The 27,118-nt window shown below is 42.4% G+C and overlaps 1 protein-coding gene, 1 non-coding gene and 1 pseudogene across 2 annotated transcripts; all 3 read right to left on the bottom strand.

Moving 5' to 3' along the window:
• Window positions 1-2,393: 2,393 nt before the first annotated feature.
• On the bottom strand, window positions 2,394-2,527 carry LOC147826783 (small nucleolar RNA SNORA1). Its single transcript, XR_015438764.1, has one exon. It is a non-coding gene; the product is annotated as a small nucleolar RNA SNORA1 (small nucleolar RNA).
• A 4,316-nt stretch (window positions 2,528-6,843) lies between these two features.
• LOC147826782 (uncharacterized) lies at window positions 6,844-14,156 on the bottom strand. Its single transcript, XM_087216943.1, has 2 exons — window positions 12,279-14,156; window positions 6,844-8,401 (listed from the first exon to the last, which is right to left on the bottom strand). Exons 1-2 carry the CDS (start codon window positions 13,201-13,203, stop codon window positions 8,364-8,366), a joined length of 963 nt encoding a protein of 320 aa, XP_087073069.1. The 5' UTR covers window positions 13,204-14,156; the 3' UTR covers window positions 6,844-8,363.
• A 9,853-nt stretch (window positions 14,157-24,009) lies between these two features.
• On the bottom strand, window positions 24,010-24,371 carry LOC101725897 (cytochrome c oxidase subunit 7C, mitochondrial pseudogene; annotated as a pseudogene).
• Window positions 24,372-27,118: the final 2,747 nt, after the last annotated feature.

Here is a 27,118-nt window from a genome sequence, read left to right as displayed (position 1 = left end):
CCAGCTCTTTGGGAAAGAAGGACCCCTATAGTATCTTATATCAAAATTAATTCTGGATGGATTAATATTTGAAGTGAGAAATATAAAGTTCTTATTTAAAACTCTGTATAAATATGACATCGCAGGCTGGGATGTAGCTCAGCTGTAGAGTGTTTGCCTAGCGTTCAAGAGGTCCTGGATTTGATTCCTAGCAGTGCGAACACAAAATAGAACACCCCCTTCTCCCCAACAACAACAAGACAAAAAAAATCTCATGACATCACAGAAAGAATCCTGTAAGGAATTGGGTTAGACAGCAGAAACTTAAAACTTCTAGATAACTGTGTTATGAATGCATTGACTGGGAAGAAATGAGATCCTGAAAATCGGAAGGGGACATATGGGAAGATCCTGATGAATTTGAGCACACTGAACCCCTGAATTTTTGGGGGGGTGGGTGGGTACCGGCGATCGAACTCGGGTCCGTGCGCTTGCGCAATAGGAGGCAAAACCACTGAGCTAAATCCCCGGCCCTGAACCCCTAAATTCTGCCGGGTGTTCTTTGCCAATAGAATCAGCTCTTATTTCCTATCTGAGATGAACCCTGATTGGGCCGAGGAAACTGTAATGACCTCTTCTGAAGTGGTTAACTTGCAAGACACTGCAGGTCTATTCAAGATACACTCCACTACCTCACTTCTAGATTTATACAAGATTCAAGTCACAGCATTTTGAGGCACAAAATGTGACCTTTGAAGAGGTGTGCTAAATTGTATAAGAACTACATCACTTTTCTAATTAGTAAGACATAAATCCAGGGAATGTGTGAGAACAGACATTAAGAGTGTGGGATAGGTGTCGAGGATTTGGCTCAGTGGTTCCGGCGCCTGCCACACAAGTGCAAGGTCCTGAGTTGATCCCCGGTACAAAAAAAAAAGAGTGTGGGATAAGCCAAGAGTAGGAGGTGCACAATTGTAGTCCCACCACTGAGGGAGGCTGAGGCAAAAAGATCCCAAGTCCAAGTCCTGTCAGAGCAATTTGGCAAGACTCTGTCTTAAAAATTGCCTGGGGATGTAGCTCAGTGGAAGAACACCCCTTGGTTTGATCCCCAGTACAAAAAAGAAAGACTTTGGGATAACGGTGGAAGGAAAGGAAAGTTGGATCAAGTTGAATTTGACATGGGCTGTCTTAGTCACTTTCCTTGTCCCTGGGACAAAATACCCAACATCTGCAACGTAGAGGAGGAGAAGTTGATTTGGGCTCACAGTTCAGAAGTTTTAGTTCACTTTTGGCTGGCATAAACACAAGCACATTGTGGAAGGGCTGAGCAGAGGAAAGCTACTCTTCATGGTGGTCAGGAAGCAGAGTGCACAAGGAGCGAGGAAGGGGGAGACAACCCTCAGGTAAGTCCCCCAGTGACCCACCTCTTTGACCAGACCCCACCGCTCAACACCAGTCAGTTGTGGCCCCATAACCCAATCTTCTTCCACAAGCCCTTGCCATGGAGCCCCTGAGGCTTGAAGAGGAGACCAAGATATAAATCAGAACATGGTCCACCAAGCAGAGATTATGGACTTATTTTATTTTTTCTCCCCAGTGTGAGTTCTTTCATATGTTTGACAACTACCTTGTGTGCTGAAAGCTTTCCCATATTGCTTCCATACATAGTCTCTCCAGTTTCTCCTCTTTTATATTTACAAAATGAAGAGTTATTAGTTAAGGATTTCTCACTGTGTTTACATACCTAAGGTTTTTCTCCTGTGTGAGCTCTTTCATGTATCTGAACATCACAGTGAGAATTAAGAGCTTTTCCACATTGTATACATACATATGTATCCACTCCACTGTGATGTTTTTCTTGGATCTGAACATAGTTCCGTGTACTATATATTCAAAGGGCTTCTCTTCAGTGTTGGTTCTGTAAATGCAATCAGGGTAGGATTTTCCATATTGCTTACATTCATAGGTTTTCTCTCTATGATGTCCTTTTTTAAATTAAATTTTTATTTAAGAAATTTTATGTGTAGTTTCTTCAGTACTCATCAGGGTCACTTTAATGAGGTTCTTTGTCTTCAGATGCTTTAATCCAGTCATCTTATCTGTCTGCAATTCTTATCTCCACTGGAATTATGGACAGTGACAGTTTCAAAACTTTTGAGATCTTATATCCAAATTCCTTCCAGAAATTTACACTTTAAGAGCCTAGAATTTGAATTTTATATAGTATTGGTATTGTGGCATATGATCTGTATTCTGTATTATTCCTTAATCATTCATTGCTAATATTGAAAGTCAAGGGCCGAGGATTTAGCTCAGTGGTTTCGTTGCCTGCTGCGCAAGTGCAAGGACCCAAGTTCGATCCCCGGTACCAAAAAGAAAAAAAGAAACTCAACATTTTTCATTATTCTTGAACAAAATATTACAGGTCTTATTGTCACCACTGTAATATCTTTACTGTGATGGAAGCAGGAACTGTGTCTCAATTTTAGCCACATTGACCATTTTTGGACACCAATCAGCAGTGCCCGTTCTAATCTAGATTGAGGCTTTGTCTCCTTGATTTGTCTTTGCATGCTTCTGAAAGGACTGGAAGTCAATACAGATTTTCCCATGTTTGCTACAGTTACCCAGCTCCTCTTGAAATTTCTGATACTCATGTGATTTGAGTCCAGTGTTAGCTATGATGGGCACATTTGGTGGTGAACGACCAATCAGGGGCTTTCTACAGGTGAGGCTTTCACCTGATTTTGTACCAACTGTCCTCATGTCTCCATAGTGTCTGGAGTCCAAAAAGCCATTTCTTCATGTTGATACCATAATTTATATATGTGTGTGTGTGTGTGTATATTTTTTTTTGTACTGGGGATTGAACTCAGGACCTTGCCCTTGCAAGGCAGGCGCCAGAACCACTGAGCTAAATCCCTGGCCCCTATAATTTATATTGTTGCCATTTCTCTACCTCTTCACTGGTTAGATTTCTCCTGCAACTTGTGTACTCATCTTCAATTTGCTGGTCATCCCACTTTCTTTCCACAGCAGCCATGTTCCTAAGGTTTCCCACATAACATCTCTTTCAAGCTTCTTCTGAGATGGATCCAGCAAAGTCCACTTCTCCATAGTGAAGTTTACAGCAACATCCTCAGAGGTCACTGCCTTCATTGCATGGCTTTGAGGGTCCCCAGGCTGCTTCTCATGCAGCCTGCACCAATAGAAACCCTAAAGCAAGGTGGTCTAGCCAGGTGGGCTGGCTCTTAGCAGTGTGGAGATTATGGATTTAATAGTACAGCTCAGGGCCTTAAAAAGGCTTCTGAAAGTTCATTTGTTTCACTAAAAATGGAGCAAAAGTTGGCATATACTACATGAAATTGAAATGCCAGTATTTCCTTGGTATATTTTAGAAGAAGGAATCCAAACTCTTACAGAGATCAGAATTTTAGAGTAGATTAATCAGGTAAGGTTTGTTACCCACCTCAGGAGGGTCCAGAAGCCATACCTTTTGCCATGACTGTGAAAAATGTGTGAATTGAGCCACAAAACTATTCTCACCTTCGTTACTTTATTTATTTTTTTGTTTCTTTTGTTGTTGTTGCTTCTTGACATAAGATTGCCCTATGTAGTTCAGGCTGCCCTTGAATTCATTGTATAGCTCAGGATTTCCTCAAAGTTGTGGTGAATTCTAATCCCAAATGGTAGTATTAGAGGTGTGCAATTTAGAGGAGGAGAGGTTTATTTTGGGTAAAGGTAAGGTTTATTTTGGCTAACAGCAAGGCACAGAATTCTTTTTTTTTTTAATTAGTACAATTTAGGTATACAATATAATGACATTCATCATTGGAAATTTGCATCTTTACATAATCTCTCTTGGTTCTTATTTTTCCCCCTTCCCCTGCCCTCCCTTCAACCCCTCCACCCCTCCCTATTTACAAAGACTTTGTTTCCATTTTCTATTTTCTCATATTAATCCCATTCCCTTCTTTCCTTTCCCCTATGCCTTCCACTTCCCCTTCCCCTTTGCCCCTTTTCTTCCTATTTCACATTATCTATTATACCTTTTAGTCCTTATTTACACTTTCAGTTTCTCATACTAGAGAAACTATTTGGTATTTACACATGCGTGTCCTGTTTATTTCACTTAAGCGTATTAAGGCGCAGAATTATTGAGGGGCTCATTGTTGCTCTTTTTGGCAGGTCAGAAATTGTAGTGAGAACTGCTGCTTCTGAATCAGAAAACCTAAAAGCAATGGCAATAATTGAATTCAAGAGTGTCAGGGACCAAGTGGTAGCATTTAACTGCCACAGGCAAGGTGGGCATGCTGGCAGTAAAGGACAACAAAGGCACAGCAGAAATCAGAACATCCTGACTGTAGAGACCTGTGACACTGGCTACTTGAACACAGTGTCTCAGAAATTAAATAAACAGGCAGATATGACCAAGTTCACAGATCCAGAATGAAGGAGGGGCTAAGTGCCCTTGAGGAAGGACTGCCTTACGGTGCCAAGCTAGTCTTACTCCCATCCTCCCCAACAGGGATTCATGGTCTTTAACCAGGGTAACCATACACCCGGGCAAACCTCCTGGCTTTTCAGGAGCACAGGCTTAGAGGCAACGTTAATTCCAAGGCATAGTAAATGTCACTGTGGTCCAACAGTCAGAGTAGGGGCTTATGGAGGTTAGGTGATCAATAAATGCTATGGTCTGGAGAAATGTCTCCTAAAATAAGGTCCTTATTGGTCCAGAGGACGGCAGTATTGAGAGGTGCAGTGGACATTTAAGAGTTGGGGCCTCATAGGAGGTCTTTAGGTCAGTGGAGGATGCCCTTAAAGGGGATTGTGGGGCCCTTGTCTCTCCTTTCACTCTAGTTCCTGGCTTATGAGTGTTAGACCCAGCAAGAAAGAACCAACCAGAGACTGATATTAAATCCACTCAGGAGTTTATTACCAGCCAAGACCCGAGCCAAGCATTGGACTGAAGCCCCAACTCGGGGAAGACAAACATGTTTTATACACCTTTGAGGCCAACAGTTTCTAGGCCCCCCTATGGGATAGAACCAGTAAGGCAAGTGAAAGGTACAGAAGCAGAATGTCCTGCTGTTAGAACATTTGTAAAACAATAGTTGATTGTTATTTCTAAAGGGACCTTTTAAGAGGAGGAGGTTTCTAAGCTTCCTCCTTCTGAGTTCATCTAAAGGACAGGCAGGTGGGTCAAGCAGCAACATGGAGTCTGTCTTGTTAACTAGGGTCCTTCAATGAGGTAAGCACTCTCTCCAGTATGTGCTTCTGGTATGATGTGCTGCCCTCCCCAGAGACCCAAATCACCCAGTCTTGGACAAGGACCTCCAAAGTGGTGAGTCGAATCCACCTCTTCATCATAAATAGCCTGTTTCAGGTATTTCAGTAATATGAAGCTGTGTGATAGAGTTGCTGTGGTGCACTAGTCGCAGTAGAGGCTTACAAAGTTCACATGATTGGTAAAGTTTTAGCTCAGGTTCTTGTCACAGTGGTGACTCTGCAGTCCAGAAACACATTCTTAAAATAGACATGTGAGCAACTGTCAGATTTTCTACATTGGCCCCTGACCTGTGAAATAAAGTTATTATGGTGTGAAAGGCCACGTGGACACCACTAGCACTCCCTCTACCTAGAAAAATAAACCAAATTTGGTGCCACATCCCTGGAGGGATTGCAGAGATTAGCACCATCATCAAGGACTTCAGCAGGTAAAGAACTATGACTTGCTGGGGGCGAAGGGAATCCAGAATCGATAGTGGAAAATGTAGCTATGGCTACCTGCTGCAACCACATGGCCAGTTGTACAAATGAGGACTGTAATTGTCATAAATATGTCTTCCTTATTTTGTTATGAATACATTTGTGTGTGTGTATCAAACTTTTGAGACCAAGAGATCTCTGAAATAAAGGGTTTATTAAGCTGTTATATATGGTAGGCAAAAATAAAACAATTGGTCCTGGGATGAAGTCCCTAAGCCACCAGCAGCATGACCACATGGTAGTTGGGGAAAATGGCCACTAAATCTAAGATGCCAGGGTAGTTATGATAAAACTATGGGAAGAAGAAAATATACATTGCTTACGTTGACTCTTCATTGGCTATAGGTAAGAGAGGCAGGATAATGTAAAATAGGAAATGTCGGGAGCAATGCTACATAATTTTAGGGTAAAATCATTTGGTTAACCTAGTTCTCTTGCCTACAGCCCAGCTACAGAATAACTCCAGTTTGGCCTCCGGTCACAACTGAGACTTCAGTGATCCAGTGATGCTGTGATTCTCCAGGACAAGACCAGGGAGGAACCAAATCTTTATCTGCATAGTTCCTCATTGTTCTTAGATTTCCACTGCCCCCAGCCTTTTGTTACTCCTTGTTTATCCCAATGTGAACTATTGAACTCTCTGCAAGTCATTTGTTACATTTGTTTCTCCGGATGTACTGAATTCTCTGCAAGTCATTTGTTACGACTTACTGAATAAAAGGTGTGGTAAGCTGGGGGCTTTTGTCTTTGCTGCCCAGAGCAGCACTGATCAGACCCAAAGCTCAGCTTCTTCTCAGTCTCATTTTTCTACCTTTCCTGTAATTTGCAGTGAGCTGCCGTGGCTCACAGGAGACCAGGACTCACTGCAGAGGTTCTGGTAATGTCCCCTTCCCCGGTTCCCTACAAGGAAAATTACTGAGATAGGATTTAAATCCAGTAAATTTTGAATCCAGTAAATGTTGTTGCTTCTTGGTTGGTTGCTTCTAAAACCAGAATGTAATGTCACCTTCATGACAGATCTTTAGCAGAAAGGAATATTGAGCCTTTCTTTTGTTGTGCCCAGATCGCGATGTCCCAAAGACCACCAGGAGACCGTTTCCGATGTAAGCACACGAGGGTCGTTTATTCAAGCTTAAGCAGGGACTCTCAATTGTCACCGACGCAGCGGATCGAGATTGAGAGCCCTGAGTCCCTAACTAGCAGGGTTTTTATTGAGAATACAACAAGCTTTGGTTGTTAGTAGCCAGGTGATTGGTTAATACTAAATACATATGAAGTGTAGGGTTTTGATTGGTTAGGCTTAGGGGGGGTTAAGGGGGTTACGTATAGATTTTTGCAAGGGAGAAGGGCACAAAGGTTAGTGGTCGACTGTCATAAGCTGATGGTTAGCAGATCCACTGACTAATGGTCACATCTATCTTTTGTGGGCAGTTAGCCATTAACTGCTTATCCCATAGATAGTGTGTCCGGAATGTTTTTCCTGAGTACACAGATGGCTGGGTAATAAACTTAGGAATTTTGAGTGGATAAGCACAAATTTGAGAGAACAAAGGAGACGGCTCCAAAATGGAGTCATTTTGGCTCCACATTCCCCCCCTTCTCATGGTGCTATAGAGGGCCAATCATGGGCCTCTGGGGGTTAATTCTGTCAAATCAATAGGTATTGGCTGGTATTGGGACCTGAGTACCATTAACTGAACAGCGTTAATTCGCTTTTTAATGAACGAAACTAGTCTATTAAGTATACAAGGTCCAAAGGTCAACAGTAGTAACACGATAAGCAAGGGGCCTAGCAGGGTAGAGATTAGGGTAGTTAGCCAAGGGGAAGAATTAAACCAAGATTCGAACCAGTTTTGAGATAGTTCTCTTTCTCGCTTACGTTTGGCGATGTCCTCCCTAACTTTAGCCATGGACTCTTTGACCACTCCTGAATGATCTACATAGAAGCAACATTTTTTACCTAAGGCAACGCAGAGTCCTCTCTGTAGAAGGGGGTGTCTCGTAATATTGCCCTGTGAATTACATGGTTGTAACCCGGTGTTTGTGAATCGACCGGGGGGAGGGTACACCCCTTTTTTGTTTCTCCACATTCAGGCCTTCCCCGTGACTCTAGGCTCCAGTGTCCGATATCTCAGCTGCCAGTGGCTAGCCGACAGAGATCAAACTCTAGAGCAGGCCACCAGGTTAATGGTGGGCTCACTTTGGACGAGCTGTTAATAATGTCACCTGTGGCGGTATTGATGATCATCCAGGTTAAATTTAGGGGAGCATGTGGGTTTTGTCCTCTTAAAATCGGTGTCAAAAGTACAGTTACCACAATCATGACCGTCGACGACGCAGTTTGAGTTTGAGGGGATTGTCTTGGTCTTTGGACACCTGCCATGATGGAACGAAGTCCTCTAGGACAGCGTGAGGATCTGCAAGGCAAACGTGGGTGTAGTGCACCCACGAGGCAATCCCGTCGACCTTGAGAGCGGTGGGCGTGGTCAGGACTGTGTCATAGGGTCCTTTTCAACGGGGCTCAAGGTCCTTTTGTCGGTGTCTCCGGACGAAGACTCAGTCTCCTGGTCGATAGCGATGGGGCTCGGGAGGCGGTCCAGTTTGATATAAGGCTTTTAATTTAGGCCAGATATCCTCATGCACACTTTGGAGGCTTTTTAAAGAAAGTAACAACTTTTGGTCATCAAATTTAACAAGCACATTTGATTGAAGGTTGGGAATAATGGGAGGGGGAATTTCAAACATGATTTCAAAGGGAGTTAATCCCATCTTATAGGGTGAATTGTGTACCCTATAGAGGGCGAAGGGAAGGAGAGTCACCCAGTCACCGCCAGTCTCTAAGGTTAATTTAGTTAAGGTCTCTTTTAATGTTTTATTCATCCTCTCTACCTGTCCTGAACTTTGGGGTCTGTATGCACAATGTAATTTCCAATCCGTCCCCAATATCTGTGCTAGGGTTTGACTCACCTTGGAAATAAAGGCGGGTCCATTATCTGATCCTAGCATTACTGGAAAACCATACCTTGGCAGGATGTCTTCTAGCAGTTTTTTAGTCACACTTCGCGCTGTTTCATGTTTGGTAGGAAACGCTTCTGTCCATCCTGAAAAAGTGTCTACAAAAACTAACAAGTATTTATAACCATACCTTTTAGGTTTTACCTTGGTGAAGTCCAATTTCCAATAGGCTCCAGGTCGGCTTCCCCTCAGCCTATTTCCTGGGTTGGCCCTATTGTGGGTGGCATTTGTCAATTGACAGGCTTTGCAGGTAGCAACAATATGTTTAATTGTAGAATTAGCATCACGGATCTTAATTTTAGCATGTCTCAGGAGATCTTGCATTTTCCGAGTGCCCATGTGGGTGGTCCGGTGTATCTTGGAGAGAACTTGTTCTCCCAGTGTTTTAGGCAGGATGACTTTACAATCAGAAGATTTTCATCACCCGTTGAGGCACTGGGGCATAGGTAATTGTTTTATCCAATTTAAGTCCTTTTCAGTGTACTGGGGTTTTTCTGGTAGGGCTGCACTTCCCGGATCGGGCAGCTGAGTGGCCAGTGTCAGATTAATCTTTAAGGCTATTTTTCGGGCTGTCTGGTCAGCTAAATTATTTCTTCTGGCAATTGGAGTGTCGCCTTTTTGGTGTCCTGGGCAATGGATAATGGCTAATTTTTTTTTAGGTAGCCAGAGGGCTGTTAAGAGGGCAAGGATCTCTTCTTTGTTTTTAATAGTCTTTTTTTCAGCTGTCAGGAGTCTCCTTTCTTTGTAGATGGCCCCATGGACGTGTGCAGTGGCAAAGGCATACCGGCTATCTGTGTATATATTTAACTTTTGGCCCCGTCCTAAAGTCAATGTCTTGGTCAGGGCTACGAGCTCTGCCCGTTGTGCTGAGGTCCCGGTGGGCAATGGTTCTGCCCAAATGACCTCAGTTTCTGTCACCACAGCTGCCCCAGCATACCTGTGGCCCTCACGAACAAAGCTGCTCTCATCAGTGTACCAGGTGTTGTCTGCATCTGGCCATGGTTGGTCACTCAGATCTGCTTGAATTCCGTGTACCTGGGCCAGGATGTCTGTGCAGTCGTGAAGCGGAGCCTCTAAGTTCGGGTCTGGCAACAATGTGGCTGGGTTTAAAGCAGCCGGGGCCTGAAAGACAACTCGGGTTGGATTTAGGAGTAAGCTCTGGTAGTGGGTCAGGCGAGCATTACTGAGCCATCGATCCGGAGGCTGTTTTAGGACTCCCTCAATGGCGTGAGGGGTGGTCACGCATAGTTCTTGGCCTAATGTCAACTTGTCAGCGTCTTTGACCATTAGAGCTACTGCTGCAATCATTTTTAGGCACGGGGGCCATCCTGACGCAACTGGATCAAGTCTTTTTGATAAGTACGCCACTGGGCGGCGCCATGGCCCTAGATGCTGGACCAGGACGCCCTTAGCGACTCTTTTGTTTTTATCAATGTAAAGGTGGAATGGCTTAGTAATATCGGGCAAGCCCAAGGCTGGTGCCGTCAGCAAGGCTGTTTTAATTTGATCGAAAGATTTTTGTAGCTTTTCTGTCCATTGAAAAGCCTGATTGTCTTTGGTTGTCTCGTAAAGGGGCCTTGTGAGCTCTGCGAACCCCGGTATCCATAGGCGGCAGAAGCCCGCCTATCCCAAGAATTCTCTGACTTTTCGAGGGGAATCTGGTGTGGGTATCTTAAGAACTGTCTCTTTTCTAGCATCCGACAGCCATCTCTGCCCTTCTCTAAGCACGTACCCCAGGTAGCTTACCTCGGGTTTGCAGATCTGGGCCTTTTTAGCGGACACCCGATACCCCAGCTCTCTTATGACCATCAAGAGTCTCTTGGTTCTATTTAAGCAGTCTTCCTGTGTCTCAGCTGTCACAAGAAGGTCATCTACATATTGTAACAGAGTTAGTTGGGGGTTCTGGAGGCGAAACTCACCCAGGTCTTCATGTAGGGCCTCGTCGAAGATGGTGGGAGAGTTTTTGAATCCTTGAGGTAATCGGGTCCACGTCAGCTGTCCGTTGATGTCTTGTTCCGGATCACTCCATTTAAACGCAAAGATGTGTTGGCTTTTAGGTGTCAGTGGAAGGCTAAAAAAAGCATCTTTGAGATCTAAGACTGTGTACCAGCGATGGCTCGGGGGAAGAGAACTCAATAGGGTGTATGGATTAGGCACTGTGGGGTGGATGTCCATAACCCTCTTGTTTACCTCCCGGAGGTCCTGCACTGGCCGATAGTCATTAGAATGAGGTTTTTGTACTGGCAACAAGGGGGTGTTCCAGGCCGATTGGCAAGGTCTGAGAATCCCCTGAGCAAGCAACCTCCTGATGTGTGGAGTTATTTCTTTCTGGGCCTCCAGGGGCATAGGATATTGGCGAACTCGTACCGGATCTGCTCCAGGTTTTATTTCTATAAACACCGGTGTCCTGTGTATAGCTAGCCCCATGCCTCCAGTTTCCGCCCATGCTTGTGGGAACATGGAGAGCCATTGTTCCACATCAGGATCAGGAGGGGCCCTCTTCTGATGTAGCAGATATTTATCTTCTAGGTTTATGGTTAGTACGTGAATGGGCCTTCCCTCTTGATTAAGGACTTTTGTGCCCCCGGGTTGGAAATGAATTTGAGCCCCTAATTTAGTCAGTAAGTCTCTTCCCAATAAGGGGTAGGGGCAGTCTGGTATAATCATAAATGAGTGGGTTATTTGGCCCACTCCCAAGTCTACTGTTTTTTGGGTTGTCCATGAATACTTTTTCATGCCTGTAGCTCCTTGAACCCAGGAGGTCTTATCAGAAACATGGCCACATGGTTTAAGTAGGACCGAATGTTGAGCCCCTGTATCCACTAGGAACTCGATAGGTCTCTCCTCCACTTTTAGGGTTACCCTGGGCTCGGGGAGGGGTGCCGAACCCCGTCCCCCCTAATCATTTAATTCATCCATAGCCAGGATAGGGGCCTTGGGGCGTCCTTCCTGTTGTTTTTTTTTGGGACAGTCTCTGGCCCAGTGTCCATACTCTTTGCAATGAGCACATTGATTTTTCTCCAACTGGGGGCGCTCTCTGCGTCTCTCTTTGTTTTTTCCTTTCACCACAATCTTTCTTAGTCTACGTTCACGTTCCTTCTGTTCTCCCGCAGTGGCAGCCAGAAGGATCCGAGCTAAGTCTCGGGTCTGGCGGTCATCAGCTTTTTTTCGTTTTTCCTCTGCGGTTTTTCTATTGTTATACACTTTCTCCGCCACTGCCACTAAGTCCTGAATACTCTTTTTTCCTAACCTATCTACTTTCTGTAACTTTTTTTTAATGTCTGGCGCCGCCTGGTTGACAAAATGTATTATTACAGCTGCCTTTGTCTCAATTGCTTCTGGGTCCATAGGAGTGTACCTATGAAAAGCTTCCTGAATTTTTTCTAGGAAAGCAGCAGGGCTTTCATCTAACTTTTGTTGTACATCCCCTACCTTAGCCAAATTTGTAGGCTTCCTCGCTGCTGCTTTCAGACCTTTTAATAGAGCCTGGCGATAGACCCAAAGCCTCTCTTTACCTTCTGCCGTGTTGAAGTCCCAGTTGGGTCGGGACAGAGGAAAAGAAGTGTTGATAGTGTCAGCATTGGTGGTGGGTTGACCATTGTCACCAGGAACCAATTTCCTGGCCTCATTCTGGATCCTCTCTCGTTCCTCAGTGGTGAACAGGACCTGCAGAAGCTGTTGACAGTCATCCCAAGTGGGCTGATGGGTAAACAAAACGGTTTTTAACAGGTTAATCAAATCTCTAGGGTTATCAGAAAAATTGGCGTGTTGTCGGCGCCAGTTATAAAGATCGCTGGTAGCAAAGGGCCAGTAATGATGAGGCTGGTTTTCATGTTCATCAGGGGGCCCTATTGCTCGCAGCGGGCAGACAGTTGAGTCTGCCGGTCCTGCCGGCGAGGCGGCGCGCCGGTGACGAGTATTTTGGGCGGGACCATCACGGTTGTCGGCGGCGCCCGGGGCGGGCTCCCTAGCCCCGGCTGGGACTGGGTCACCTCCTCCAGCCTGCTGTGGCGGAAGAAAGGGGAGGGAATAGGGGGGAGGAAATATAAGATCTTCTTCGGTCCCTCCCTGGAGGACAGGGTAAAGTGGCGCGGTTGGCTTGGTTTCGGTTTGTTTTTCATCCGCGCGCTTTTTAGGAGCCTTTTCATTGGCCGTCAGGATTAACTCCGGTTGCTGCTGCTGTGAAGGCAAAAAGAGCTTAACCCATGGGGGCGGGTTAGAAATCAGAAATTCCCAAACGGCGATGTAGGGTATCTGATCGGGGGGGAGGATGGCTTTACGAACTCTGCGAATAATCTGCAAATCAAAAGTTCCCTCGGGGGGCCATCCTACCCCAAGGGTGGGCCACTCCGAGCTACAGAGGGTGATGAACTTAGCCTTTTTAATTTTTAAACTTAGGTTACGAGCGCTCTCCCTAACTTCCTTGAAATGATCTTTCATGAGGGAAAGGGGGTAGTCACAGTCTGTCCCATCGTCTCAGTCCAAGTCAGTACAACACACAGACAAACACAACAGAAAAACACGAGAGACAAAATCGTCCTCCGCCTGATCGGAGGCAATGCAAATGGGACGACGGCCTCCTGCCGTGCCGCGGGAGCGACCCGCACCGTCCCTCCAGGAGTCTCACTGACTCGTACTCTTGGGGCACTCCGTCCCCACCAGCGGAATCCGGAACGTCTTCCAGGACTCCGGGTCGGCGGCCCTTGCAGCGCGTCCGCCTAGACCGTCTGCCGACCTTCCCAGATAATAGGCCCAGACTTTTTTTTAAACGCACAAAAAGAAACACAAAACACTCACCAGCCGGCGCTGACCCTCCGGCACGGGAGTCCTGAAGGTCTTGGGATCCCGGACGAGCCCCCAAATGTTGTGCCCAGATCGCGATGTCCCAAAGACCACCAGGAGACCGTTTCCGATGTAAGCACACGAGGGTCGTTTATTCAAGCTTAAGCAGGGACTCTCAATTGTCACCGACGCAGCGGATCGAGATTGAGAGCCCTGAGTCCCTAACTAGCAGGGTTTTTATTGAGAATACAACAAGCTTTGGTTGTTAGTAGCCAGGTGATTGGTTAATACTAAATACATATGAAGTGTAGGGTTTTGATTGGTTAGGCTTAGGGGGGGTTAAGGGGGTTACGTATAGATTTTTGCAAGGGAGAAGGGCACAAAGGTTAGTGGTCGACTGTCATAAGCTGATGGTTAGCAGATCCACTGACTAATGGTCACATCTATCTTTTGTGGGCAGTTAGCCATTAACTGCTTATCCCATAGATAGTGTGTCCGGAATGTTTTTCCTGAGTACACAGATGGCTGGGTAATAAACTTAGGAATTTTGAGTGGATAAGCACAAATTTGAGAGAACAAAGGAGACGGCTCCAAAATGGAGTCATTTTGGCTCCACACTTTCTTTCTTTCTTTCTTTCTTTCTTTCTTTCTTTCTTTCTTTCTTTCTTTCTTTCTTTCTTTCTTTCTTTCTTTCTTTCTTTTCTTTCTTGGCTTGGCTTTGAATCTATCAGTTAAAATACACATTTTTTTTTTCTAGCAGTAGTGGAATTGAACCCAGAGCATCCTAGCCAAGAACCCTATCACTGAGCTACATCCCCAGCCATTTAAAAATTTTATTTTGAGACAGGATCTTGCTAAGTAGCCCAGGCTGGCCTTGAACTTATGATCTTATTGCATCTACCTCCTGAGTAGCTTGGATTGCAGACATGTGTCACTGTGCCTAGCAAAAACCTCTTTATTTCTTCCCAACTTTCATTCTCTGGCCTGTGACTTAATTTAGGACATTTCAGAATTTTTCTTTTACCAATATATAATATACTTACAAATTACATACGTAGAAAATATCTTGGTTCCCCCCCTTTTCCTTATCATATAGGATATATTGACTTAGTTTCGCTATATTTAAGCACTGTTAATTCTACATCATAGCATTTAAATTCTGGGCTATCTACAAGAAGAGTAAACCTTACCCAGAGACTTTATCTTCTCTTTTGGGGAAGGGGTTAGTGTGTTTTGCTTGTATGAAGGGTAGTTATATTTCGTTAGCTGGAATTAATCCCGAGTGCTTGGATTATAGGCATGACTACCATTCCCAGCTGATTATTTTATCATGAGAATTATTATGGAAGTTGATATTTGTTTGGAGATTAAACATTCTTTAAAAGATGAGTATGGATGCAGCGTCACAAAGGGGGGACTTGTATTGTTAATTTTATGTGTCAACTTGACTGGGATACAGAGTACCCAGACATTTGGTTTGGCATGATTCTGGGTGCCTGTGAGTTGTTTATGATGAGACAAACATTTGAACCAATAGACTGTATAAAACAGATTCTCTTTCCTAACGTAACCAGGCCCATCCAATTGTTTGAAGGTCTGAATAGAACAGGGAATCTGACCCCATGCAGTGAGTAAGAGGGAATTCCTTTAGTCTGACTACCTGGAGTGGGGACAGCAGTTTTTGGGATTTGAATATACTCTTCCTGGATCTTGAGCCTTTAGGTACAGTATTCTGCCTGTCCTAGGCTTCCAGCTGGGTGACTATACATCTGAAAACATGCTGTCCTCCATAATTATTCTAGAAGTTCCTGATAACAATAAATCATTTTTTTTCCCGGTGTAATGGCACATACCTGTAATCCCAGAACTTGGGAGGCTGAGGAAGGAGGATTACCCTTAGTTTAAACCCAGTGTGGGCTACACAGGGAATTCAAGGTCAGTCTGAATTATATAACAAGACTGTGTCTCAAAGATAAATAAATAAATTATCTCTCTCTTCTTCCTCCCCATATACCCTCTCACACATAAACACACACCAGTGTGGTAAGAATCATGACTTATATAAATGGTAATGTATTGAATTAAAGAGTATATTTATTTATTTATTTTTGAGACAGAGTCTCACTATTCAGGCTGGCCTTGAACTCACTATGTAACCCTGGCATTTGGGAGGCTGAGACAGGAGGATTATCACGAGTTCCAGGCCAGCCTGGGCTATATAGATTCTGTCTCAAAAAAATCCAGAATTATGGAAATACCTCTTAGTGTTTCTGCAAGGCAAGGAACATGGTCCTTTCTTTTCCCAAGTGCTAGGAATCAAACCCAAGGCTTTGTGCATGACAACACTGTACCAACTGAGCTACACTCCAAACCCTGGTTCAACTTTGAAAGATGTGAATTAGGCAGCAAATTTTTTTTTTTTTTATACATTTGGTATCTTTAGTGATCTTAACACTTCTATGCAAAGAAGAAATACTGCATGATTTTGCAATGCCAAGTAGTATCAAAGAGTAAAACGAAGAGATTTGGAAAAACTATTTCTACAGATTGATTTAACAGTATTAGTGAAGTAGTTGATGATCTTAATATTGCACAACTATAAGGTTTTGAAATGTTATTTTCCATTGAAAAGACTTGATTGTAGAAAATCTGTGCATTTATTTCTTATTGAAATAGAATTTGAATTGTATTTTAATTTCTTTTTTTAAATTAAATTCTTTTATTGGTACATTGTAGGTATACAGCACAATTACATTTCTCATTGGGAATTGTACCTTTACATGATGCATCTTGGTTCTTATTTTTTCCCCATTCCTAGCCCTCCCTTCACCCCCTCCACCCTTCCCTATTTACAAAGACTTTATTTCCATTTTTTCCATTTCTCAGCATTTTTCCTTTCCCTTCTTTCCTTCCCCCTGCCCCTCCCAATACCCCTACCCCTACCCCTTTGGACCTTTTCTTCCTATTTTGCATTATCAATTATTCATTCTCATCATTGGTACATTTTAGGTATAAAATATAATGACATTCATCATTGGAAATTTGCACCTTTCCATAGTCTCTCTTGGTTCTTCTTTTTCACCCTTGCCCAGCCCTCCCTTCAACCCCTCCATTCCTCCCTATTTACAAAGATTTTTTTCCTATTTTTCCATTTTCTCATATTAATCCCATTCCCTTCTATTCTTTCCCCTAGCCCTCCCACTTCCTTTCCCTTTGCCCCTTTTCTTCCTATTTCACGTTACCTATTATACATTTTAGTCCTTATTTACACTTTCAGTTTCTCACACCAGAGAAACTATTCAGTATTTATACATGTGTGTCCTATTTATTTCACTTAAGAGTATTGCCTCAATGTGCATCCACTTAGCTATAAATCTCTCTAATTTCTCATTTTTTATGGCTGAGTAGTACTCCATTTTATTTAAAAAATCACATTTCCTTTATCCAGTCTCCAGTTGATGGGCATTTGGGCTGTTTCCAAGTTTTAGCTATTACAAACTGTGCTGCTGTGAACATGGGTGCACATATATCACTGTGGTATGATTCTTTTAATTCTTTGGGGAAGATCCCCAGCAGTGGAATAGCGAGGTCAAATGGGATTTCCAGTCCTAGTTCTTTGAGGTATCTCCATACTGATTTCCACAGTGCTTGCACCAGTCTACACTCCCACCAGCAGTGGAGCAGGGTTCCTCTTTCCCCACAGCCTCGCCAGCATTTGTTATTGGTTGATTTCATGATAGCAGCCATTCTTTCTGGAGTGAAGTGGAATCTCAGCGTTGTTTTCATTTGCATCTCTTGAATGACCAGTGATGTTGAACATTTTTTCATGTATTTATTTGATATTTCTACTTCTTTGTCTGAGAAATGTCTGTTCATTTCAGATGCCCATTTTCAGATTGGGTCTTTAAATTTGGGAGGTCTGATCTTTTTAACTTCTTTATAGATTCGAGATAGTAGACCTTTGTCTGAGGAACAGCAGGTGAAGATTTTTTCCCACACTGTGGGTTGTCTCTTCACACTGCTGGTGGTTTCTGTTGCTGTGCAGAAGCTTTTAATAAGAAGAGATCTCACTTGTTGATTGTTTGTGCTAGTTCACGGGCCACTGAGGTTTTGTTCATAAAATCTTTTCCTACACCGATGTCTTCAAGGGTTCTACCTAACCTCTGTTCCAACTGGTTCAGAGTTTCTATTTTAATATTGAGATCTTTAATCCAGTTTGATTTTAGTTTAGTGCATGGCGAGAGATATAGGTCTAGTTTTAATCTTTGGCAAATTGAAGCCCAATTTTTCCAGCACCATTTATTAAAGAGGCTATCTTTCCTCCAGTGAGGGTGTTTGGCTCCTTTATTAAAGATGAGATGGCTGAGTGTGTCTGGTGTTGTTTCTGCATCTTCTAATCTGTTCCACTGGTCCTCAGGTCTGTTTCTTTGCCAGTACCATGCTGTTTTTGTCACAGTAGCTTTGTAGTAGAGTTGCAGGTTGGGGATTGTGATACCCCCTGCCATGTCTCTGTTACCTAGAATTGCTTTTGCTATTCTGGATCTCTTCTTGTTCCAAATGAATGCTTGGATTGTTTTCTCAAGGTCCATGAAGTATGCTGCTGGAATCTCAATTAGAATTGCATTAAATCTATATAGCAGTTTTGGAAGTATGGCCATTTTCACTCTATTAATCCTTCCTACCCAGGAGCAGGGGATGTCTGTCCATTTTCTGATATCATCTTCAATCTCTCTTTTCAGAGTGCTATAGTTTTCAGAGAAGAGGTCTTTGATTTCTTTTGTTAGGTTGATTCCTAGGTATTTCAGTTTTTTGGATGCTACTGTGAAAGGAATTATTTGCCCTATTTCTCTCTCAGTGAGTCTGTCATTCGTGTAGAGGAAAGCTAATGATTTTTGTGTGTTGACCTTGTAACCAGCTACTTGACTGAATTTGGTTATTAAGTCTAGAAAATTTTGGTGGAGTTCTTGGGGTCTTCTATATAGAGTATCATGTCATCTGCAAACAATGACAATTTGACTTCTTCATTTCCTATCTTTATTCCTTTTATTTCTTTCTCTTGTCTAATTGCCACGACTAATGTTTCCAGAACTATATTGAACAAGAGTGGTGATAGCAGACATCCTTGTCTTGTTCCTGATTTGAGTGTGAAGGATTTCAGTTTTTGACCATTTAATATGATATTGGCTGTTGGTTTTTCATAGATGGCTTCTATCAGTTTGAGGTAGAGACGATCTATTCCAATTTTTCGTAAGGTTTTTATCATAAATGTGTGTAGGATTTTGTCAAATGCTTTTTCTGCATCTATGGAGATAATCATATGTTTTTTGTCCTTGGCTCTATTGATGTAGTGTATTCCATTGATTGATTTTCGTATATTGAACCATCCCTGCATCCCTGGGATGAATCCCACTTGATCAGGGTGTATGATCTTCTTGATGATCTTCTGCAGTCTGTTTGCCTTTATCTTATTAAGGATTTTTGCATCTATGTTCATTAGTGAGATTGGCCTATAGTTCTCTTTTTCAGTTGGGTCTTTCTCTGCTTTGGGGATCAAGGTGATGCTTGCTTCCAGGAATGAATTTGGGAGTATTGCTTCCCTTTCAATTTCATTGAAGAGTTTAAACAGTTGTGGCAGCAGTTCCTCTCTAAATGTCTTGCAGAATTCAGCAGTGAAGCCATCAGGGCCCAGGCTTTTCTTAGTTGATAAGTTTTTAATTACATTTTCAATTTCATTGGTTGATATTGTGTTGTTCAGAATTTTTAGGTCTTCTTCGTTCAACTTTGGTAATTCATATGTATCTAGGAATCTGTCCATTTCTTCTGTGTTTTCCATCTTATTGGCATATAGGGTCTGGAAGTAGATATTGATGATCCTCTGGATTTCTGCTGGGTCTGTTTTAATTTCATCCTTTTCATGCCTAATTGCATGGATTTGAGTCTTTTCTTTCCTTTTTCTGACAAGGTTGGCTAAGAGTTTGTTGATTCTTGCGAAGAACCAACTCTTGGCTTCATTGATTTTTTCGTATCATTCTCTTAGTCTCCATTGCACTGATTTCTCCTCTGATCTTTATAATTTCCTCCCTTGTATGAGCTCTGGGGTTGTCCTGCTCTTCTTTTTCTAGAAGCTTGAGGTTCAGCATCAGGTTGTTTAATTGGGCTCGTTCTGTTTTCCTAATATGCGTATTCACTGCTATGAATTTCCCTCATAAGACTGCTTTCATTGTGTCCCATAGATTCCAATATGTTGTATTGTCATTGTCATTTAATTGAAGGAACGGTCTGATTTCTTCTTTAATTTCCTCTGGGACCCATTGGTTATTCAGAAGTGTGTTGTTCAATTTCCACGTGATTATGAAATTTTTTGAGTTTCTTTTGCTATGGATCTCCAATTTCATCCCACTATGGTCTGATAATATACAGGGGATAACTTCAATTCCTTTGCACTTACTTAAACATGTTCTATGTGTGAGTATGTGGTCTATTTTGGAGAATGACCCATGTGCAGCTGAGAAGAATGTGTATTCTGATTTTGTGGGGTGGAAGACTCTGTAAACATCTGTTAAGTTCATTTGTTCAAGACTTTGATTGAATTCTAGTGTTTCATTACTTATTTTTAGTCTAGTTGATCTATCTGTGACAGTGGGGTGTTGCGGTCCCCCACTATAATTGTATTGGTGCATATATGACTTTTCATGTCCATTAGTATTTGTTTTATATAGTTGGGCACACTAGTGTTCGGTGCATAGATATTTATGACTGTCATCTCTTCCTCTTGGATTGTTCCCTTTACAAGGATGTAGTGTCCTTCTTCATCTCTCTTAATCAGTGTTGGTTTGAAATCTCCTTGATCTGCAAATAGGATAGCAGATACTCCTTCTTTTTTTCGGGTTCCCGTCACATGGAGTATTGTTTTCCACCCTTTAACTTTCAGTCTATGAGTTTCCTTTTGAATTAAGTGTGTTTTTGTATGCACCATATTGTTGGATTTTGCTTCTTGACCCATTCTACCAGTCTGTTTCTTTTGATTGGTGAATTGAGACCATTAACATTAATGGTTATAACTGCAACGTATTGACTTGTCATTGCCATGACTTTTTCTTTTTGTTGGGTTCTCCCCCTTTGCATTTAATTTCTTGTCATGCCAGATGGGTTCATTCTGCTTTGCTTCCTGGGGTTGTGATCCTCAATGTCTGTTCCTAGGATATGGTGTAAAAGTCTTTGGAGTGCTGGTTTGTTATTCACGAAGTTCCTAAGGTGCTCTTTGTCATGAAAGTATCTTATTTCTCCATCCATTTTGAAAGATAGTTTTGCAGGGTACATCAGTCTGGGTTGGAGGCTGTTTTCTTTTAGGGCTTGGAATATGTCACTCCAAGCTCTTCTTGCCTTGATGGTTTGTGTTGAGAAGTCTGCTGTGATTCTGATGAGCTTTCCTGTGTATGTGATTTGTTTCTTTTCTCTAACTAGTTGTAGAACTTTGTTCTTCTGTTGAGTTTCTGGAATCTTAACAATTATATGCCTACGTGTAGATTTCTTTTGATCAAGGCTATTTGGAGTCCTATATGCCTCACTTATCTGTATGTCAAGCTCTTTTCCCCTGCTTGGGAAGTTTACTGCCATTATTTCTGTGAAGAGATTTTTCATGTCATCTCCACTCTCTCCTGTTTCTTCATTGAGCCCAATCAGTCTTATGTTATTCTTCTTTGCATCATCTAGCAGCTGATGGATTGATTTCTCATATTCCCTTATAATTTTGAAGCAATTTTTCTTTTCCTGGTCACTAATTGCAATCTTATCTTCTATATCTGAAACTCTGTCCTCATTGGCTCATTCTGCTGTGTAGACTTTCAATGGAGTTTTTCATGTCCTGGAAATCTGTTTGCATCTGTTTTCTGGATTCCATTTGTTTCCTATGTTGGGATTCCATCATGTTCCTGAGCTCCTCTCTAGATTTATTAATCATGTCTTGCACTAGGGGCACAATTTCTCCTGTTATCTGAGAAATTATTTCTGATTTCATTTTTTCCAGATCCCCTTTTGTTGCCAGTTCAGTGGGTCCAGGTGGTTGATTATCAGAGGGTTCCATCTCATTTCCCTTTGGGGTTGCTGTAGGTGATCTGGAAGTCTGGTTTTGAGACTTATTTACATGTTTTCTCATTTTGACTTGGTGGGGGGACTGTTGGCGCCTGCACGGCTTACCTCCTCTGAGCTGGGAGAGGTGGGACAGGAGCTGGGAGCAGTGGTAGGGATGGTGGCCCAAAAGCCCTTTCCTGTGGGCTGGGAGCAGCGGGAGGGATAGTGGCCGGGAAACCCCTTCCTCTGGTCCAGGAGTAATGAGACGGCAGCTCAGAAGCCCCTACCTGTGAGCCGGGAGTGGTGGGAGGGATGGTGGCCCAGAAGCCCCTTCTTCTGGGCCAGGAGTTTCGGGACAGAAGGTGGCCCAAAGCCCTTTCCTCTGGGCTGGGATCAGCGGGAGGGATGGTGGCCAGGAAGCCCCTTCCTCTGGACCAGGAGCAGTGGGATGGCGTCTCAGAAGCCCCTACCTCTGGGTTGGGAGCAGGGGGACTCAGTACCGTGGTCTGGTGGTCCCGTGTCCTCTGCGTCTTTGTAGTGTGGAACCAGGTGGCTGTACAGCGGAGCAGGGTGGGGGGATCCAGTGGATTGTTGCCGGGGCATGGGCTGATTCAGCGTGTTCTGCGTGACTCGGGACCTCGGTAGGGCGTGCACAGACCTGCCTGTCTGCAGCAGACTGATTCGGTGTGTTCTGTGTGACGCGGACCTCGGTAGGGCATGCGCAGACCTGCCTGTCTGCAGCGGGTTGATTCGGCATCTTCTTCTTTTTCTTTTTTTTCTTGTGGATTGAACCCAAGGAGCACTTAGCAACATACTCAGCCCTTTTTATTTTTTGAATTTTAAGTCAGGGTTTCAGTAAGTTGCCAGGTTGGCTTTGAACTTATTATCTTCCTGCCTTAGCCTCTCATGTACCTAGTATTACAAGCATGAACCACAACGCCTCGCTGAGTTACACATTCTTGTCTCGGGCTTTCACTGCTGCCTCCAACTTTACAAGACTGGATCCATCCGGGCTCTGTTTCTCAGTAAGCAGCAAAGTTGTTTTCGCTGATCACTGCCAGGCGCATTCACAGCCGATCAACCGAATCGCGTGTTCTCTGATCTGCAGCAGTAATCTATTTCTTCTGTTGCGATGGAACCTTTTTTCTTCTCCTCTGTCAGCTCCCTCGTGATTCTCCTATGCCCTCTACACCCTTCTTTTGGTCTCCCGGCTGTTATTTCCAGGCTCTGGGCACTTTGTCTTGGAGAAGCTCTGTCACTGGTACTCACTGCTCTGCCATTTTCAGACTCCTTAATTACACATTCTTTTTTTGTTTTTTTTTTGTTTTCATAGTTTAATAACAAAGATTGGAATCCAGAGTTCAAAGTGACTTCGTAAACCCTAAGCTTTTACTCTTGGCATGTGCTGTTTCCAAAGATTAAAAAAATCTTAGTTCCATAGAAAAATACCAGAGCATGACATTGACTTATCACTGGATAGTAAGAAATAATGACAGAAAAGTACAGGATCATCTGGGCAGTTACCAGAGTGAAGATTGCTAGACAGTTGTTAAAACGAAGCTAAACACGGCCCATAGCATATAAATTGAGAAAAATATCAAAACTTAAAGATTCTAGCAAATCAGTTTTATACTAAGGCCCAAAAGAAAATCTAGTGTTATAATGAGGATTGGCCCAGCAGCTGTTTTGTTCCACAAAGGGATGGAAAATTGTTTAGAATGATTTTTCAGGAATCTAGATATGTGCTTTTATATGAATGTCCAAGTTTTTCAATGTTGGTTTAAAAACAGTATAGCACCCTCTTACCAAAACATCTAGAGGACAGACTGCCAGTCTGCAATGCCTTTTCATAGCATTCATCTAATATTCCAAAAGTGAACAAGCCAGGATTAATATTTGAGAGCTAACTGATTTTTCCCTGCCTACTACAAAGTCCTAGAAACTGTGTCACTTGTATGTTAAGTGATGAGCAATATTTAACTATGTATAAATAATTCATTGATAAGATCCCAATCAAAACCATCATATCTTTTACCTTCTACTTGGCATATTATAGCTAAAACTCCAGAATAAATTGAGAACATTCTCTTAACTGTGTCTTATATTTACTGGTTAACAGTACAACTAATGAGGGGAAAAAATTCTTGATAATTACTTATGGAGAAAAAAACCAATCATTTCTTTAAAGCACAGAGGAAAACTAAAAGTGTATGTTCTCTCCCTTTAAGTTAATTACAACCACCAGTGTCACTATATAACAAATTACCAGCAAAAGTCTGACCTGATAATCAAAAAATTAAAAATCTCAAAATTTAAAACTATCAAACTAAATAATATACAATTGATTAAAAATCTAATGCTAGAGAATTTCCCAAATAATAAAATAAGCCCATGTTCAGTAATCACATTCTGTATTTCAGAGAAGAGGCATTAGGCATTCATGTCATCAGCTTATTTACAGACATCTCTAGTATGCCATGTGAATTCAAGTTTGATCTGTTTCCAAAGAGATTACACCTCTTGAGAAATTCTTCACATCTGTGAAAGGGGATGTTAAAACATCCTTATTTCTTAAGTAGTTGGTGTCTCCGTATAAAGAAAGGTGCTGCAAATCCAGATCCAAAGTACAAGGTCATCATAACCAGTAACCGCCACTTGTTTTCCATGGAAAATGGCAAATTCTTCCCAGGGCCATCCTTGTAGTGGCTCCAACGCGCCACAGAGGTTGTGAACCTCTGGATGCTCTGTCCCAACATGGTGCTGCTGGAAGCTCTGCAAAAAACACAGAAACAGAAGAAGCTAATTACACATTTTTAAGATAAACAATCTGCAGGGTAGGAGTAAAGATTTATTTTATTTTTGTGATGCTGTGATTTGAACCCAGGAAGGGCCGGGGATTTAGCTCAGTGGTGCCGCCACCTGCCTTGAACCCAGGGCCTCTATTCTAACCTACATCCTTAGTACCCTTGCCCCCTGCCCCCCCCCCCGACTTTTTCGGTACCAGGGATCCAACTCAGGACCTTGCACTTGCTAGGCAGGCAGCAGAACCACTGAGCTAAATCCCCAGGCCTCCTTAGCCCTTTTTTCATTTTTTATTTTGAGCCAGTTTCACTAAATCACTAAATTGCCTAGGCTGGGATTGAACTTGAGATCCTCCTGCCTCAGCCTCTTAAGAGTGCTGGAATTACAGGTGTATGCAAGCATGGCAGGTAAAGATGAATTGTTAAAATGCAACATCCTTTGTGGGCTTTTAAAAAAAATTTTTTTTTTTTGTACTGGGGATCGAACTCGGGTCCTTGCATTTGTGCAGCAGGCAGCAAAACCACTGAGCTAAATCCCCAGCCCTGTGGGCTTTTAAAATTTAAATTAATACCCTGAGGTTAGTGAAATTGCTTCAGAATCTCATCTCCCATCTCGTCCTATTATGAGACTAGTTTGTCTGATTTTTATTGAAAATGAAACATAGAAACAACTCAGGTATATGTTATACCCCAGTGATAGAGTTTTCATTAACTGAATCTAGATTAGGTACATTAAGAAGCAGGAAGCAAGTCCATTTGTTGCTCCTATGTACAAATTTAGTATAATGAATATAGTCTTGTCACTCTTTCATTGTCTCCACAGATACATGCAGTACTGGGGACTAAACCCAGGCCTTTGCAGTGAGGTACAATTTCAGCTCTTTTTAGACAGAATCTTGCTAAATTGCTGAATTGCCCAGGGTGGGATTTAACTCATGATTTTCCTACCTCTGCCTCCCAGAGTGCTGTGGTTAAGGTGTACGCCACCTTAATGTAATGCTCATTACATTAAATTTTGTTTATAGTTCTCGAATCATCTGTTATTTTAAAAATAGTCTTGTATTTATTGGGCAATAAAAGGGTTTCATTGACTGTAGAGAATTTAAAAAGAATAAAACTGGCTAAAGTCAGTCTTAATTTATTATTACTATGTGCCAACAGTCCTGAAAATGTTAGTGGTAAAATATTCCTTCCCCCATAAAATCTTTTGCTGATTTAAGTACTTAGCAATTGCTACTGAAGTGTTTTTTTTTTTTTTTTTTTTTGGTCCCGGGGATCGAACTCAGGTCCTTACGCTTGCGCAGCAGGTGGCAAAACCACTGAGCTAAATCCCCGGCCCGGTTACTGAAATTTTAACACTATATGAAAGCTTAAATTTAGTAATTTTTATTTATTTGTCCATAAATAAGCCATGTATTCTGCATTAAAGCTACTTTTGAGAATTCTCAGTTTAGTCAGCTCAGAACCAGCAATGCACATGGCTTTTCAAGATGAATGATTTAGAATAGCTCTAGCTCTCAGGCAGTTGGATTTGATATAGCCGGATGTGGCAGCATACACCTGTAATCCCAGCACTCGGGAGGCTGAGGCAGAAGGATCTCTGCAAGTTCCAGGCCAGCCTGGGATACATAATGAACTCAAGGCCAGTTTGAATTACATAGTAGGACCCTGACTCCTAAAACAAAACACAAGATTTGATATAAACAATGATTGTACAATGATTGCCAAGGTGAATAAAATGAATTTTATTTACTTCAACTTTTCACTCTATGTGACCATTTAAATTTTGTATCTAAAATTTAAAAGTGAAAGTGTGAACTGCAAGATACAATATTTTTGTATGGGAAATACTTATTTTTGTTAGTTTGTTGGGGTTTCTTTTGGTACCAGGGATTGAACTCAGGACCTTGCGCTTTCGAGGCAGGCATCTGAACCACTGAGCTAAATCCCCAGCCCACTTATTTTTGTTAATATGTGAACTCTTCCACTGAATTTAAATAATACCTTTAAAAGGAAAATGACTTTTAAGTTTCTTGAATCTGAACAACTCAAAAAAGTGATTATTACTGATTATTATATGGTTATTATTAAAAATAATCTAATGTAGAAGAAAATGGGTATTAAAAAATGATCTGCTCATTATCAGACAGGACAAACCGGACTTCATGCAATGGTTTGGCCAAAAAGCTGACTTCTCAGCTCAGATCTCTAGCTATGCCTTCCTCTTCTTGAGCATTTTCAACCCTGGCCTTTAGAGATGTAGCTCGGTGGTCCAGTGCTTGCCTGTCATGCTCAAGGCCCTAGGTTCAATCCCAAGCACCAGGAAAAAAAGCTCAACCTCAATAGCAATCAGGCAAATAGAAATTGATACACAGAGATGCCCTTTAGTGTTTTTGCTTTTGTTTGTTTTTTAATGTTGATGGTATATTCTACATACTTGAAATTGACCCTGGTGGATGTCGACTCTGTCATTACCCCTTTTTTGCCTTCTTTGTTGGGCAAAGTCTTTGCTTTGTTTCAGGGTTTGCTTTGTTAACCCATGTTCTTGAAGAAGGATGCTCCCTCTTCACTCAGCAAAGGTGAATCACGGGTGTCACCATGTCACTATGGGTTCTTTCCCTTTCACAGAGATTGATTTGTTTAGGTCAGGCATATGACTTCGTCCTGGTCAATAGTTACCTAGGGAGAAGGGGTGTGTGTGT

Source organism: Heterocephalus glaber, unplaced genomic scaffold, assembly GCF_053883595.1.
Source record: "Heterocephalus glaber isolate CG9 unplaced genomic scaffold, H.glaber_assembly_v1.0 deba00001461, whole genome shotgun sequence".
Taxonomy (NCBI): Eukaryota; Metazoa; Chordata; class Mammalia; order Rodentia; family Bathyergidae; genus Heterocephalus; species Heterocephalus glaber.
This window is presented reverse-complemented; position numbering and strand designations above follow the sequence as displayed.

Coding starts and splice junctions, on each gene's coding strand:
- LOC147826782 (XM_087216943.1), bottom strand. CDS start 13,203: ATGAAAGATCATTTCAAGGAAGTTAGGGAGAGCGCTCGTAACCTAAGT. Junction 8,402..12,278: donor GGACTTCAACACGGCAGAAG/GTAAAGAGAGGC, acceptor TTCTTTAAAAAG/CCTCCAAAGTGTGCATGAGG.